The 15,816-nt window shown below is 49.4% G+C and overlaps 5 protein-coding genes across 5 annotated transcripts; 2 read left to right on the forward strand and 3 right to left on the reverse strand.

Annotated features, from left to right (window-relative positions):
- Nucleotides 1–191: 191 nt before the first annotated feature.
- Nucleotides 192–6,957, reverse strand: AO090038000062 (RidA family protein; the record flags this gene model as incomplete). The annotated part of the gene is made up of 8 exons (XM_023238458.1): nt 192–523; nt 576–909; nt 959–987; nt 1,052–1,070; nt 1,133–1,278; nt 1,388–1,486; nt 1,667–1,715; nt 1,789–6,957. 8 exons carry the CDS (start codon nt 6,955–6,957, stop codon nt 192–194), a joined length of 6,177 nt encoding a protein of 2,058 aa, XP_023092981.1.
- A 1,550-nt stretch (nt 6,958–8,507) lies between these two features.
- Nucleotides 8,508–10,181, forward strand: AO090038000061 (tyrosinase family protein; the record flags this gene model as incomplete). Its single annotated transcript, XM_001824991.3, has 2 exons — nt 8,508–9,710; nt 9,765–10,181. 2 exons carry the CDS (start codon nt 8,508–8,510, stop codon nt 10,179–10,181), a joined length of 1,620 nt encoding a protein of 539 aa, XP_001825043.1.
- A 695-nt stretch (nt 10,182–10,876) lies between these two features.
- AO090038000060 (uncharacterized protein) lies at nt 10,877–11,427 on the forward strand (the record flags this gene model as incomplete). Its single annotated transcript, XM_023238459.1, has 2 exons — nt 10,877–11,097; nt 11,127–11,427. 2 exons carry the CDS (start codon nt 10,877–10,879, stop codon nt 11,425–11,427), a joined length of 522 nt encoding a protein of 173 aa, XP_023092980.1.
- Nucleotides 11,428–12,382: 955 nt separating this feature from the next.
- Nucleotides 12,383–13,503, reverse strand: AO090038000058 (SDR family oxidoreductase; the record flags this gene model as incomplete). The annotated part of the gene is made up of 3 exons (XM_001824989.3): nt 12,383–13,147; nt 13,199–13,436; nt 13,484–13,503. 3 exons carry the CDS (start codon nt 13,501–13,503, stop codon nt 12,383–12,385), a joined length of 1,023 nt encoding a protein of 340 aa, XP_001825041.1.
- Nucleotides 13,504–13,827: 324 nt separating this feature from the next.
- Nucleotides 13,828–15,485, reverse strand: AO090038000057 (putative aromatic-L-amino-acid decarboxylase; the record flags this gene model as incomplete). Its single annotated transcript, XM_001824988.3, has 3 exons — nt 13,828–14,398; nt 14,452–15,382; nt 15,437–15,485. 3 exons carry the CDS (start codon nt 15,483–15,485, stop codon nt 13,828–13,830), a joined length of 1,551 nt encoding a protein of 516 aa, XP_001825040.1.
- Between the last annotated feature and the right edge of the window lie 331 nt (nt 15,486–15,816).

A 15,816-nucleotide genomic window follows, 5' to 3' on the forward strand; every position in this document is an offset into this window, starting at 1 on the left:
CCAGTTATCCGAAATATGTTTCAGCGATGTACTGTATCAACGGCACAATTGTTCCACGGTATTCCTGGCCTAGATGCAAGACTCAATATTATCCACAGGCTGACATGAATGTCTACTTCAGAGTACAAGACTCACGCCTTGTCTAGCGTACATCCCCTATCTCAAAGCCTGTACCGAGTGGCGGGATAACCTCATTTCAACCAGATATCAACCTCAAGTTCAATATGATGTTCAGGAAATGGCAAGCTTTCCACACCCACCATGGTAAATAATGGCTGATGATTCGGGCAGAACTTTTTTATGTGGCGCACCATCGTCTCCCTGGCCTCATCCCGCATGGTCGACAAATTGACCAGATACGCATGCAGTTTGACGACATAATCCCAGCCAGTTTTACCTTCTTCAATGGTGCGGCCTTCCTTTTTGAGTGTAAGAAGGATGAGATCGTTGATGTTTTGGAACGCTTGGGTGACTTCTTCCTCGAAAATGGGAGAGATTTTCAAGGTCAAGGGATCCATCCCAGCTAATACACCGTTATTATAAGCACATGTACAGAGTAAATTTAGAGCACTTACTCTGGCCAGTAACTATCATTCTGTCGCCTATGATGCAGGAGTCACTAAAGCCGTACTTTTCGCGGCATTGTTCCCCGAATCCGGGTAGAGAATAATACTTGAAAGTCGACATGTGCCTTGATGTTGTGTTCTTAGGTTCTTTTATTGACTGACGAGCGTAGACTTCACCTTTGAATATCTGCCATTTTATACGAGAGTTATTTGTTAGACCAAGTTTAACCGCTTTGTCAGCGGGCAGTCCTACACAATCAATCTGGATAGGATCCTGAGACTGGGTCTTGGCGTTACCAGTCGGGATATCGGAACAAAATAGTGGGTCTGTAGGGAGGCCACCCTGATGAGAATATGGAAAAATGAACGAAAAGATGAAGTGTATGACTCACAGACTTCTTCCCTGCTTCTTCAGAATTGTCTAGACCTCTGTAAGGCTAGTATTGGAAGTTTTTTGAGTTAGTCAGGAGGATCAAGCTATTTACCACCGCCTAAATCCGAAGGCTGTACAGAAAGGTGCGGGCAGTTAGCTCTGGGCCATTCTCTTGCGTAGGTGACTAATATACGCCCATAAGCTGGTGATTGTGGGCAATGATACTATGAAGACTTCTCAAGAATAGGGCACAAATCACCCTACCACGCCTCGTTGTAGCAGCTATAGCAAGAACTGGGTGGCCATAGAGTCCATATACGGTCATGACTGCTCGCTTCACTGGTTCATTATATACTATTTTGATAATGCATCACGAGTACATCAGAGTCGGTGTATGTATGAAGCCCAGTATGATGTTCGACTGAAGCCTAAACCCCAATGAATTGACAATGGAGTTGGTGACGTAGAAGCAAGCAAACGGTACCGTGTTTCAGTCGTCTCAGTATCGGCTGCCCATGAGCGTTTGTTAAGGAGGAAAAGGCCGGTCCTACTCAAATGGATAGATACAATGATTGTATGGAACGAAAAAGCATGCTTTGGGTAACGGGCCATCCAACGTTAGTACTGGACAGGTTGTAGAACGCATGGACCCGAAAAGCCCTTCGTGATTCAATATTAAACAAGGGAGGTATACTTAAGATTGGCAGCTAAAAAGAAATAGAATAACTATACAAAGAAAGATCCTCAGTCGATGACAGCCTCCGCTGCTTGTAGTCCTGCGCAGGCAAGATTGCTCAGCGCCATAATTCCAATTGGAACTTGTCTACTGCTCGGATCCTCATCATTAACCGCAACTGCATACGCGATACGCGAGATATAAGAGGCCAGGTTAGATACCTCGCCTACAATCGCCGCCGAGCGCGTCGCCCCCGCAGGTTTGGTGATTAATTCATAGAAATGCCACCCAGATACGACCAGCGCGGGGATTACGAGGATCGAGTTAACTATGGCGCCCGTGGCGCGCCCATCAGCTACAGCGAGCGGCTTAAACTTGCTGCCCTCCGGAGCACCGAACCTCTTCTGCGCTGGGCCGCTGAACACGACTTTGGCCGCGATTACGGCACATGTGGTGATCGTGGAGATTGTGCTCACGGCTTTGTTTTCTATGGCGTCCTTGGGCACAAGAAAGTCACTGGCACCTTGCGAGCCCGCCGCAATGACCCCCATAATGGCTGATGGGGTGGAGAACGGGTTTTCTCCTGTTTCGGCCTCCGCTTCGAAAGTGTTGACAAAGTCGCCAGTCAGGCACATGAATCCGGAAATAGAATGGCCCGCAATGAATATACACTTCTGCATGTAAGGGGAGATCGTCATGCTTGGCCCTGAAATCATCCCTGCGAGTTGGTCCCAGCTGGTGGCGGAAATAATGGTCTGAACCTCGTTATTATCGGGGAAAGGGGCCTCACTCTTCCCGATTTTGTAGACAACAGTATAGGCGACAGCAGCGATCCAGGTGAACAAGTCCAGGAAGGACAGGTCAGGCACACCGATAGCGTTGAGAATATCGGAGATGACGGGTATGTGGATTTTTGTGTCTAGCAAGGTAACGGCTGCACTCGCCATGTCATGAAGTACATCGAGTAGGGCGTCCACCACGACCCGCGCGCTGGACAGAACTACATCGCCTAGAATCCCGGCAAGCCTCTTCAGCACATCTTCTACATTCATCGAGCTGAAGTCCTTAGCCAACTCCTTCAGCTGCGTGTACGTCGTGGAGAGAACTTCGCCCTCATTGGAAAGCGCCGTCAGCAAATCGTCGATCACATTATCGGTTGCATCAAACGGTGGGCTGTCACCGAGGATCCTCAGCTCACTGGCATGGGTGCGAAAGTGGCCAGCCAACAGCTGCGAGCCAGATGTTTGTCCCTCGGCTGGGTTAGACGCACTGCCAGAGGCTGTCTGCTCTGTTGCTGGCCCGAGTGATCCCCAATCTGTGATGCCGGTCCACTGATTCAGGGCTTGCTCAACCGAGGTGATTTCCCGATCAAAGTCTGCTTTCGCCTTGGGAATGCCATCTACCTGGTGCCGAAGCCACAGCCGGACAACGTTGTGCATTACATCCTTAGTTCGGCGGATATCATCCCACTCGAAAAGGAATTCGACGAAGCGAATTATATCTTCAATGACTGTCTTGATGGCGTTGAAGACCCACTCAACAGCCCCTACAACGGCCTCTACTGTGTCCAAGACGGCACGATAGACCATACCGGCGATCTTCGCAATGAAGTGCCATGCACCGCTCGCCGCGTCATAGATGACATTGATGACAGCATCAATACCTGACTTCAGCCAGCGGAAGAGATCACCGGCCGCTATTGCTATATCATGGCCGAGGCCGGCAGAGGATACCTTCCCAGAATTAAGGAACAATGTTGATGGCACAACGCCGTGGTTACGGCTCGCAAGTATCGTGGACTGTGCTTCCTTCACATTACTATATGCGCTTTTTAGACTGTCCATGTGGCCAGCGACGACTTCAATGTCTCTTCGGGCTGTTGAAGGTGCGACGAGGGGAGTTGATGCAGGTGCCCCGACTACTCCACCCGCTGTAGTCTGGCTGGGGAAGCTGGCGTCCTGTAGCTTGTCTGTCGAGTTGAGAGCGGTCAGTTTGGAGAAGACCTTATCCATCGGATTGATGGTGATGCTTCCTGATCCTCCGCTAAACGAGACCGTGAAGACAGTTGCGTTGATATCCTCTGTTGCCTCAATCACGGTCACTGATCCCATAGCATCCGTGTGAACTTGGGTTGGCAGGTTTCCTAGCACATAGTAGACGCCATTCATATACACAGGAGTCCGTGAGCTCGCAGAAATAGTCAGCAGGACATCCCTGGCTGGCAGATCATGCTCATTTGTAACATGGATGGTGGTGGTGTACGAGTTGAACGAAAGCGACTTAGTCTGCGGAGGAGACGTGATTGTTATATCTTGCGCTCGCCAGATCTTGCTAGCACTGCTTGTACCCTGCATAAGCTTCTGCAGCCTGCCGCCGCCTGATGTAAAGACGGTACTTCCTCCATCCACCTGATTCACGTAGGCCGACATACGTTCGATGTTCGTAAGTATGGGAACACAGGCACTCCACGAACCGGGAAGGTCAAGTTGATTTGCTGGACAGGAGACATAGAACACCTCGTCGCTACTGTTCCTTCCCCACAGAGTCGTTACTCCGTCATGGCTCATAGCTAGTAACGTGTCTGTCCCCAACAAGACGTCACTGGTCACAACAGCCGTTGGGAGCTCGTTTCGCTTTTGGCGGTCGGCAGCGAAGCGGTAGAGTGACGATCCGCCGACTGCATATAGATCAGTTGTCCCGTACAGAGGGGAATCGTTATCCAGGTTTCGCATAGTGGCTATGGCTGAGGGTATGTTTTCACCAGGTAGTCGCAATCGCACAGGGGCTGGAGGCCCGCGACCGAAGACATTAATAACTGGCTCATAGATAAACTGGGCTTCTCCGCCAGTGCTGCCTGCAGTGTAGATCCCATCGACATAGCCATTCTTAACACGCCCGATGCAACTCCGGTAGTTGCCGTCCTGGATATCAACAGATACATCATGTTTCACCCAGCGCGTCCCTATCGACACCGAGGGGTCGACGTAGTAGCGTTCTATGAACTTGGCGGGGCTCTGTGATTGGCGGTCAATATCGACTATCAGATAATGCTGCTTGTCCATTGTCTCTGCAAAAAGAGTACCGGTGATTTGAATGTCCCCGGACCCCTCGCCGTCCGCGTCGAAATCAAAGCGTACCCACTGCGGGTTTGACGTCCACTGCGTATTTGAACTCGAATTATTTAATGAAACCAAGAGGTGGTCCGTCCCATCAGCCGTCACAGCCACCGCCAGACAGATGCTCCCATCAAGGGCACTTCCAACATCGAATGTCTTCACTACCGGGTCCGTGCTGGCTGAAAAGTAGGCCTGGATCGCCGAGCTGGAGAGGTCCTGAACCTGCCATCCGGTCTGAGTCACGCCACTCTCCTCCACAATGACATGAAAGACACCCGAATCATCAATAGCGAAGAGTAAGGCATGACCGTCGTCGGTTTGGAGCGCCTCAAACTTGCCGGTTGCGGTTACAATCTCGCCTTGAACATAGTTCTGCATCATCTCTGACGACGTGGTCAATGCCAGAACCCGGCCTGTACTCCTAGCAGGGTAGGATATCAGAGACCCCGAGGCTTGCTTGGCCAAAAGCTTCGTGGGCGTGGTGGACTCAACCTGGTCAGGATCTAAGTAGGTAATCTCGCAAATAAGATCTTGGTAATCGGAAAAGCTGGCCCCTTTATAAGTAAATACTTTCGCGCCGGGGAAGATGAAATTCTGAAGTTTATTGAATTTCAGGTCACCAAAGTCGACACTAGCCCACACTTGGTTTTTGAGCTTGTGGAAAACATCCGTGAGGCCATACATGCCCCAAAAGCCAGACAAGTCCGGGTCCTGCGAATTGTCAACTAACACTTCGTGGGGCTCTTTGATGAATACCAACCCCCCGTTCTCATCGACCGAGATGGTGTATGTGGTAGTCAGGGTCTTGTCGAACGGATTGCAGGAGGAAGGTCCGAGCATATTGTATCTGACAGTGGCAGAGAAGCAGAGATGTTGCGAGACCGTCAGTGTCTGTCCAAGGAACTTGGCATTCAACGTATAGGTCGACACAACTCTCAACTCTTCAAATACCTCCCCAGTAACACCATTGTGTCCCCTCCCCTCGTATCCGGGTTTCGAATATGAAATAAATATCTCATTTCCTGAGGCGTGGGCAGTATCTGGTGTTTGCCCGGGGTTCAGCTGCACATTGAATTTGACAGGATTATCCCAATTTTTGGGTTGATCCGTGATTATGCACCTGGGCTTGATGCAATATGGTGCAGCTAAAGCAACCAGTTCATCCCGGAGATGCGCTGCGAAGGTATCGCGGTTCACGGCAATAATGCCACTCATGTTGTCAATGTCCTTCGGCAGCACCCAGTTCCAGTCAAAGCTGGCCGTCCCTGGAAGTGTATGATTGTTGACCGCACACAAATAGTTTAAAGTTGTAGCTGACTGCTGGATGGAGGTTGGATGCTCAATTCTACCGCCACTACTGCCTATCGGGGGGTTGACCTCACGCTCAAATGCAGTCAACTTCAGGGAGGACTTGTCGGCGGATTGCGCGACGGCGGTCACAGCGACCAACGGCAGGCCATCCTTTGCATGGTCACTATAGATCTTGACGAAATATTTCTGTAGGACAGCCAGAGCGTCTGAGTCGTCGACGCCCTTAAAGATGGGAGCAGTCTCCAAGAAGGCGCTATCCAGGTCAATCAGAAGCTGCTGTAAGCTGAAGGCGGTGCCCGAGAGGTTTCCCAGCGCTTCCTTGAGTCTTTTCTTGATTCTCGGGTGTTGGTTCAGATATGGTGTATCGAGTTGTTCATTCAAATAGGCCATTGTGAGATTCACCTTGGTCTGTACATACCACGGATCGCCGTATGGCTGGGACCATACGTTCCACTTTCCATCAGAGACCCAACCACCGGGAGGCTTAAGTTCGACGACGGTCACATCTGAGCAGCACATGGTGAACTTGACATTGCTTGCGCTCTCACCCAGACTGATGATTGGGAGCAAGTCCATTGGTGCTATACCAGGAGGCAGGCCAATTTGCATTTTAATTCCGATGGCAAAGCGGGCGCAAAATAGCTTCTGAACTCGTGAATCTTTGTAGGGGGTAGCCTTAGGGATTTCAAAGGGATTCACACCGTCCGTCAGTTTAAGGAGTTCCTCTAAGCCGATCATTTTCGTGGGCTCCCCCTCGCAATCCATACAGAAGCAGGTATAGGAGACCGGTTGGTCTTCCTCGCTAAGAAACACCCTCAGATCCGAGTTGATGCTTGCCTGTGTAGTTGCCACAACGAAGTCATAGCCATATTTCTCACTCCAGAGGTTCGAGAGGTTCGACGCGCGGCTATCCATGGTTGGCCTCGAATGTTAAGCTTAATATTATCTAGTAAAATGAGAAAGATGGAGAGAACTACATACTCATGAGAGGAAAGATACTCATGTTGCACAGCAGTCTCGTTTATAGCTTTATATCTTCTACAATCATCACATTAGCAACCTGTCCCGACTAAGCACATGGTGGCTAGCTTAGCAGACATCGCAACGTCAACTTTGGCCCTACTGGAGTGTAGTCGCTATCAGAAAGGCCATCTCCGGGCAAGAGGCTGACGACGGCGACATCGTAAAGCAGCTCAGACGAAGAAACAGTCTGCAGCGTGTCATTGCAGCCAGGTGTCAGGCAGCCACCATGCAAATGAGTGGGCAGAACACCAGAGCTGAAAGATGATAATGCTTGCCTTGGCTCAAATCGTTCATGATACCCATCTAGACCATGGCGCCTGTAGAGCAGGTTACATTTCATGGCCGGTTAATCCGAATCCAGTGCTTGCACATGTAGCGCCACATGGTCTGTGCTATTCTATTCTGTGTTATAATAGTGTTGATTTATTGCGTTTGGGCGTTTCAGTTGATTCGACTGGCCTTGCACATTACTCTCGCATTCCACAGCTGGCTGGAGGAGTTATCTTTACTTCTTCTTTGTGACTGTGGCTGCATGAGGCGCTTAGTATACTATCAGCTGATACTATGTTGAAACTGAATCACGGTGCTTGAAGGTCTGCGTGAAGTGGTTCATTGGGCTGTGATATTAACCGCAGCCTGTCTAGAACTATGACTAGACGGAGCGCCAAGAATGGACGACAACAGGAATACTGCCCAGCTAGCCACAGCTGAATCCTAAAGAAGTTTGCCAGCCCTCGTGTTCCTATCCTGCATGGACGGCAACATTGCCCTGACGAGCTAAATTAGGCCGCAGCGCTAGTATTAGAATGAACTACGGTAGCAATGAGGGGAACGCCCACAAGCCAATTAAACGTCCCTTTCTTAATATGACGGGCCTAGCCTTAATTACGGGGTACTGTGAGGACGTTGTGCCTGCTGCAATTGTCTATCCGTGCCGACGGTGTTGACAGCCACTAGCCATTCAGCTCGCCACACTTTCAACCCCACACCTCAAAGTAAGACCTAAACTTATTTTGGACTTCCTTGCAGCTACTATGCTGTCACTGTTATTTGACTGGACATGACATGCAGTATCATGGCGCCAATAAAGAGAGTATCTCGAGAGTTTCATTGCATCGTAGGAAAGGCTTGCATTCCGGTGTTGCCGGGAAAGGGATCATTGGTAATGCGTAGTTGTTTTGTCTAGCTGTGATGCCGGGCTTTGATGGACGGAGGACCTGGAGTGCAGCTCTTCATGCAAAGCCCGAGATAGACTGATTTGTAATATGTGTGATGCGTATCATTCATATCAATACGTCTCGTGGATATTTAAGAAGGGCGACAGTCGTGTGAATATCCGCTACTTCAAGTTCAAAACATCATTCCTACGAAAAGGAAAACCACAGCTTCCGCTTCAAAGCCCTAGTCAACACTAGTTCATCTTCTAATTACTTTGCTTCACAATGGCCTCAGTCGAACCCATCAAAACCTTTGAGATTAGACAGAAGGGACCAGTTGAAACCAAAGCGGAACGCAAGTCGATTCGAGACCTCAATGAAGAAGAGTTAGATAAACTCATCGAGGCTTGGAGATGGATTCAAGACCCCGCGAGAACAGGCGAAGACTCATTTTTCTACCTAGCCGGGCTGCATGGTGAGCCTTTCCGAGGCGCGGGATACAACAATTCCCACTGGTGGGGGGGATACTGCCATCATGGAAACATCTTGTTTCCAACCTGGCATCGTGCGTATCTGATGGCTGTGGAGAAGGCTTTACGCAAGGCGTGTCCAGATGTCTCACTCCCATATTGGGATGAAAGTGACGATGAAACGGCAAAGAAGGGGATTCCGTTAATTTTCACCCAGAAAGAATACAAGGGAAAGCCTAACCCACTGTATTCCTATACGTTTAGCGAAAGAATTGTCGACCGCTTGGCCAAATTTCCCGATGCAGACTACAGTAAGCCACAAGGCTATAAAACCTGCCGATACCCTTATTCGGGCCTTTGTGGCCAGGACGACATTGCGATAGCTCAACAGCACAACAATTTCCTTGATGCCAATTTTAACCAGGAACAGATTACTGGTCTGCTGAATAGCAATGTCACGTCATGGCTTAATTTGGGGCAATTCACCGATATTGAGGGCAAGCAAGTCAAGGCCGACACCCGCTGGAAGATTCGTCAGTGTCTCTTGACAGAAGAGTACACTGTCTTCTCGAATACAACTTCGGCTCAACGATGGAATGATGAACAGTTCCATCCACTGGAGTCGGGTGGTAAAGAGACAGAGGCCAAAGCAACCTCACTCGCTGTTCCCCTGGAAAGCCCCCATAATGACATGCATCTCGCTATTGGTGGAGTCCAAATTCCGGGCTTTAACGTTGATCAATATGCTGGCGCCAACGGCGACATGGGGGAGAACGACACCGCCTCATTCGACCCGATCTTTTACTTTCATCATTGCTTTATTGACTATCTATTCTGGACCTGGCAGACAATGCACAAGAAGACAGATGCTAGTCAAATAACAATCTTGCCAGAATATCCTGGAACGAACAGCGTTGATAGCCAAGGTCCTACACCCGGGATCTCTGGCAACACCTGGCTTACCTTGGACACTCCCCTTGACCCATTCAGAGAGAATGGAGATAAGGTCACTTCAAATGTAAGCTTATTAGTATTGAAATATGCACCTTTTACGTCTAACAAAGTCTTCTAGAAACTCCTGACCTTGAAAGATCTTCCCTATACATACAAGGCGCCCACGTCCGGCACAGGTTCGGTTTTCAATGATGTGCCTCGGCTCAACTACCCTCTTTCTCCACCAATACTACGGGTCTCCGGTATCAATCGTGCTAGTATCGCCGGTTCCTTTGCCTTGGCTATCTCGCAGACAGACCATACCGGCAAAGCTCAAGTCAAAGGTATCGAATCTGTGCTTAGTAGATGGCATGTACAGGGCTGCGCGAACTGCCAGACTCACCTAAGCACAACAGCATTTGTACCTCTTTTTGAGCTGAATGAGGATGATGCAAAAAGAAAACATGCTAATAATGAATTGGCAGTGCACCTGCATACTAGGGGTAATCCAGGAGGTCAAAGAGTGCGCAATGTTACCGTGGGAACTATGAGATAGATGGAGGGTCGGCTTTATAGTTATTTTTATGAGATCTGATTGTTTGCCAATGTAGCTTGAATCTTTTTGCGCTTATAGCCGTCCCTAGTAATACTCACTTGAGGTAAAGCTTCTTTAAATTATGGGAGTGGGGGACGTATAAAGAGTTTGGGTCTGTGTTCGAGACTACAAACCACGGGGCTGTACAGCCTCACTGCTAGCGCATTCTCCACCCACCTTCGGCTGTCAGAAGAAGGCTTGATTCTACATATAGTGACAGAGCAATTTCCAGCTACTGGGGAAATATAAATGTACCTACTGTAAATCTTCTAGTACACAACATGAAACCAACAGGCAAGCTGCATGATGATTGCCCTTCGCCGGCTACCATCTCGCCCGTCTCTACGTCTAGTCCCGTGGTCTACACAGCTATACAGCGTGGTATACGCGCAACGCGACTAGTAATGTGAGCAATGTCAAAAGCAAAGGCCCGCTTCTTGATATCGCCATAGCACTTTTTGGAGAAGGGTCTTCCGCCAATTTGCAACACACAGCCTTAGCGGCGTATGCCAACTCGGGCATCATCTACCGTGGTTGCATTAATGTAGCTACCTACCATGAGTCGCCTACATTTACCCGAGTCTAACGGGGATATACTTTGATAGTGATGCCCTTCTTCACATAATAGCAACGTCACATTGCACGCAGACATTACGATGTACTTTTTGCTTTTCTCAGGGGTCTCGTCTGGCACTTCTTCGGAACGAGTACAGAATGTATTCACCTCGGCAGCATTTCTAGACAACAACATATTGATGACGAACAACTTCCAATCTCAGACGATTGGTATATCGTACGATATGCGTGCCGATGGACAAAAGCTGGATATTTCTCGTGCAGGAATCATCTTCGTGTCGATATTATTGGTCTTGACTTGGTATGTCTTCTGGCATTGGCCCTCTATAGCGATTCCTCGATGGACCGAAACTCTTGGCTCCTTCGCAATGCTACGTATCCGGGCCTCGTTATCAGAAAAGACTCCTCTGTTGCGACGCGACATGTTGATGGTGTCAAGTCTCTCGACGAGACTCCCAGTTGGATTGGCAACACGGCTAATGGTGAGATGGTGAAGCTTTGCCTAGGGGGAGAACGGCCGCTCGCGAAGACCATGTCTTATGCCGGTTATAACATCGACTATGTGGCCCAAACAACGGAGACGAGCAACCCCGATGGCGATCAGACGAGTGCTACTCCTTCCTTAGTCTAGGGAAAATTACCTAGCAGTCATGCTCTGCCCTGAAAGATTGATAGAAAAAAGCAAAAACATACAACAGGAGGGATTCGCTGGTGGTCACCCACCCAACTACTAACCTCCCGGCGTGTGGCTTAAGTACGGCTGAGCGGACGGGAAGCCCTGTTCTCCACACCCTGTGGTCGTATGTACTAGTTTAATTTAGTGTTAGATATATATGGTGTAAGACAGCATGAAAAGGAGCGTCTAGCTTTGGCTGTCCTCGTAAAGAATCTTGTCCTGGACAAGATAGACTCTCGACTCGGTAACATTACACCTCTGTCTTTTAATGTTTGTGGCCAGCACATCGGACACTTGAAAACATTTTTTTCTTTAATATGTTGAAGGCCTCGCCTGCTTGTACTATGTTCTAGCTCAAATTGTTGGTTGGTGATCAGCAACACTCGGCGTAAATCGTGATCGGACGTAACCCTAAGATATATATTGTCTTCGCCATATTTTACCACCACAAGAAGCGCACTACAAATATCGACACATTGTAACAATTGGACATCATAAGGATCCGTTCAAAGACAGTCATATATTAACCATCACAATCACTAGATAAATAAGCATAAACGTTAAATAAACATGAATTGGAGATGTTTCTGATGGCAATTGGTAAGCTAACCTTCTTGGGTACAAGCCTTGGCATACTTGGTCCAATAAGAACCGAGAACATTGTGTTTTGTTCACCATACGACGTCATGCATGGGAAGTGCATAGCAGCTTGCTGTTACTGGTTTATGAAGTGTCTGCTACGCACCGTGTCCTTCCCTACACGCAGAGAGTAATGGTGTCTTGTCTGTCTCGGTACATAAAGACACGATACAGATGTCGTCTTCTTATAGCTTCCCAAACACACAACAACAACAAGATACCCAATCATGTACTCGTGTATCCCCATTTATAAACAACCCCAACAACAATCTCAAGCAAAAGTCTCCTTAACCTGGCCTACCAAATCCACCACCGTCTCCTTAAAGCTCCTAAACTCCACACCCAACTCCCTTGTCACAGCATCCCCATCCAGCTTGTAAGCTTGAACAGGCTTCTTCCCACTCTTATAATTCCCCGTAACCGTCTCCCTCGCCCACTCAAACCTCCCCTTGATAATATCCGCCGCCAACTCATACGAAAATGGCTCCCCAGAAGCAGGAACAAACCGCTTCCCACCAACCTCACTCCTCAGCAAAGCCTGCACATGCGCCTCCGCCAAATCCCTCACATCAATCCACGCCGAAACCCTCGCAGTAGGCAACGGATCCGCCCCGGAAGCAACACTCCAGAGCACCGCATTCGACTCGTTCAACCCCGCTACACCATTTACTGGATGCACAACAGGACCGAAGGTCATAGGCGGACAAAGCGTAACGAGATCAAAGGAGGGCTTTTCACGCTCGATGAACTTCCAGGCTTCTAGTTCGGCGAATTTCTTCGATCCTCGGTATGCTACTACCGCGTCTGTGGCGGGATCAATCGCTTCTTCGTAGGTTAAGGGATTCCAGTGTGAGCCAGTGTAGGTAAAATCGCCCTCATACTTTCTCGAGATATCAACCACGGATGCAAACGAGGAGGTAAGAACAACGCGCTTCACACTGGCTTGTTTCGCTGAGGCGGAGAGGATAGATTTCACCCCGTTCATGGCTGGGATGATGAGTTCTTGTTCGTTGTTTTTGGTGTCGTATGTGAATGGCTTTTGTAACAGTTAGAAGGAATGAAGGGTGAAACGTGGGTTGTGACATACACTCGCGACGTGGATGACGCCGTCTATACCCTCCATGATATCGTCGAATACTCCGATTTGCGAGAAATCTTGTATCTCGACGAATTCAAGTCGGGAGGCGTGTTGTGGTCTTGCGGCTTTCATTTGTTCGCCCTTTTGCTTAGAGCGTGTTGCTGCACGCACGGTCAGGCCGCGTGCTAATAGGTTGTCGACTACATGGGCGCCGATGAAGCCTGTGGCGCCTGTTACGAGGATGTATCTGGGTCCTGTTAGAGGGTTTCCGGGTTTGGGATCTTGGAAGCGTACTTTGGGGCTGCGGGTGACATTTGTATGGTTTGTTGGTCGGAGGTGTGAAGTTAAGTTGTGGTTGTCTGCAGATGCATATTGTAAGATCTGATGCGGGGATAACGGAGATACGCCGATGATCTCGGAACGTATCCGAGGTGCACGGCATATGTTATGTATTGGTCTGCCCTACTAATTGCCGGGGTTGTGCTTTTGATAGTAATAAGTCTTGGGATTGAACGTAATTGGGTGTATTTCATTGAGAGACATGTACATTGTTCGTTTCAAGTATAGAATATACTAAAGGTAGTTTACTTTATAAAATCATTTCACATTTATCATCAACCGAGCATCACGAATCATGCTCAATTCGACCGACCTAGCACCTCATCCGTAGTCTCAACGAGAATCTCAAACGCCCGTCTGAGGTACTTCTCTTCCGCTGCCTCGTTGGCGCAGATCACGCGGATCGCATAAATACCCGAGACAACGGTGGAGGTGATGAAGATCTCGCCGCGCTCGTTGATAAGTTCGTACACTTCCTTCGTAAGGGCGTCGTTCTTTTCATTAGGCTTCACAGCAGTCGTTCTGTTGACTGCGGACCCATTGGCTTGTGCTCTGGGGTCCTTGATGCGGAAAACGGTCAAGCCGAATGCGGGCTTGGTGATGAGTTCAAAAAGATCGGACCGACTGCGCACAAGGTTTGTAAACTCATCGCCTACTCGGATGGTTTTACGGACGTGTGCCTTGAGTCCATTGAGGCCGTAGCTACGCATGACGAACCAGATCTTCAACGCGCGGAATCGGCGACCGAGAGAAATGCTCCAGTTGCGGTAGTCGATCACCTGGCCGGATTCGGAGTACGGGTTGCGCAGGTACGCGGGTGTGATGTCCAGGGCATCGGTGAGGTCGAATCGGTTGCGAATGAAGAGACAGCTAGCGTAAGTGTCAGTACGGACATATAAATGATAATGCTGGGTAGCGCTTACCTTGCATCAAAGTTGACTAGCAACCACTTATGCATGTTGAAATTGAAACTGTCGACGCCTTCGGCAAGATCCTTAGCGAGATACTGGAACTCATCTGCAACCAAGGCCGAACCGGCATAGGCCGCATCGATATGCACCCATATGCGCTGCCAAGAAGGCTTCTCCCGGAGCACGGCCGTGACTTCAGAAATGCGATCAACAGCACACGTGCTCGTCGTTCCCATGCTAAGAGTGATATAGTATGGGGTCAGGTTGTCCTTCTCACATTGCTCAAGAACAGCCCGCACATCGTCTCCGGTAAGCTCCATGTTATTTTCCAACTTAGCGGTGGCGCTCCGATACCGCGTGCCTGCAATTAATGCACCCTTTGCAGTGCTGCTGTGCGCCTGGTTGCTTCCCATCGCAACCAATCTGGGTCGGAGATCCATCACTCGGTCCTCATACTCAAGGGTTCCCTCTTTCAAGCCCTCGGCTAATGCCAGCTCGCGCACCCGCCGTTCCCGCGCAGCCACCATAACAGTGGCGATAGTATCACTGGCGCTAACCTGGAGCACACCACCACCACGGTTCTCTGACGAGCTCATGAAGCACTTAGGGAGGTTCAAAGCCTGCGCCACCCAATCTAGGACGATTGTTTCCAATTCCGTGCAGGCTGGGGAGCACAGCCAGTTGAATGCGGGGGCGTTGAACGCGGCCGAGTACATTTCACCCAGAATACTCGGGTAGGTCACCGTCGCGGGGTAGAAGGCCATGAAATTCGGATGTTGCCAATGCGTTAGACCGGGTTTGATCTTGGTGTCGACATCGGCCTGGATTTGCGACCATTCTTCCGGTTCTGTAGGGGGTTGCTCGGGGATGAGGGGACGAAGGTAGCCTGGAGTGACGGTGGGGCAGACACGCCGGTCGGGGACACTGTCAAAATAGTTGATAACTGTGTATATAGTTAGTGTATATGTATCAATGATCCAGGAGTGTCAGTGCTGACTGTCATCTACCGTTGCGTGCGCAGCGGCTCTAAACTGGTCGCGGTCCATCTGTGGTTGGTGAATGTGTTCGCAGTCAATCTGGAGTCTCAGGGAAGCCAATTGGGACAGGAAGGGTACTGAGAACGATTGGGGGTTCAGCTTGGAAGAAGCAGAATGCAACAAACTGGATGAGGGGATGTATAGAGTCAAGTGAGGGCAGAAAAGGGAGGAGAAAATGTGATTCGGAATGATCGCACAAATCGTTCCGATCGGATCAGATAAATGATCCAATTGTGGGGTAACTTGTCGTCTGCAGGGCGGGTTTTAGCAGTGGTCGGAACAGTTCCGCGTTGCAGGGAGTGCCACGTGGTGATAAGATACCCTTCATCTACAGTATACG

Source organism: Aspergillus oryzae, chromosome 6 (assembly GCF_000184455.2).
Source record: "Aspergillus oryzae RIB40 DNA, chromosome 6".
NCBI lineage: Eukaryota > Fungi > Ascomycota > Eurotiomycetes > Eurotiales > Aspergillaceae > Aspergillus > Aspergillus oryzae.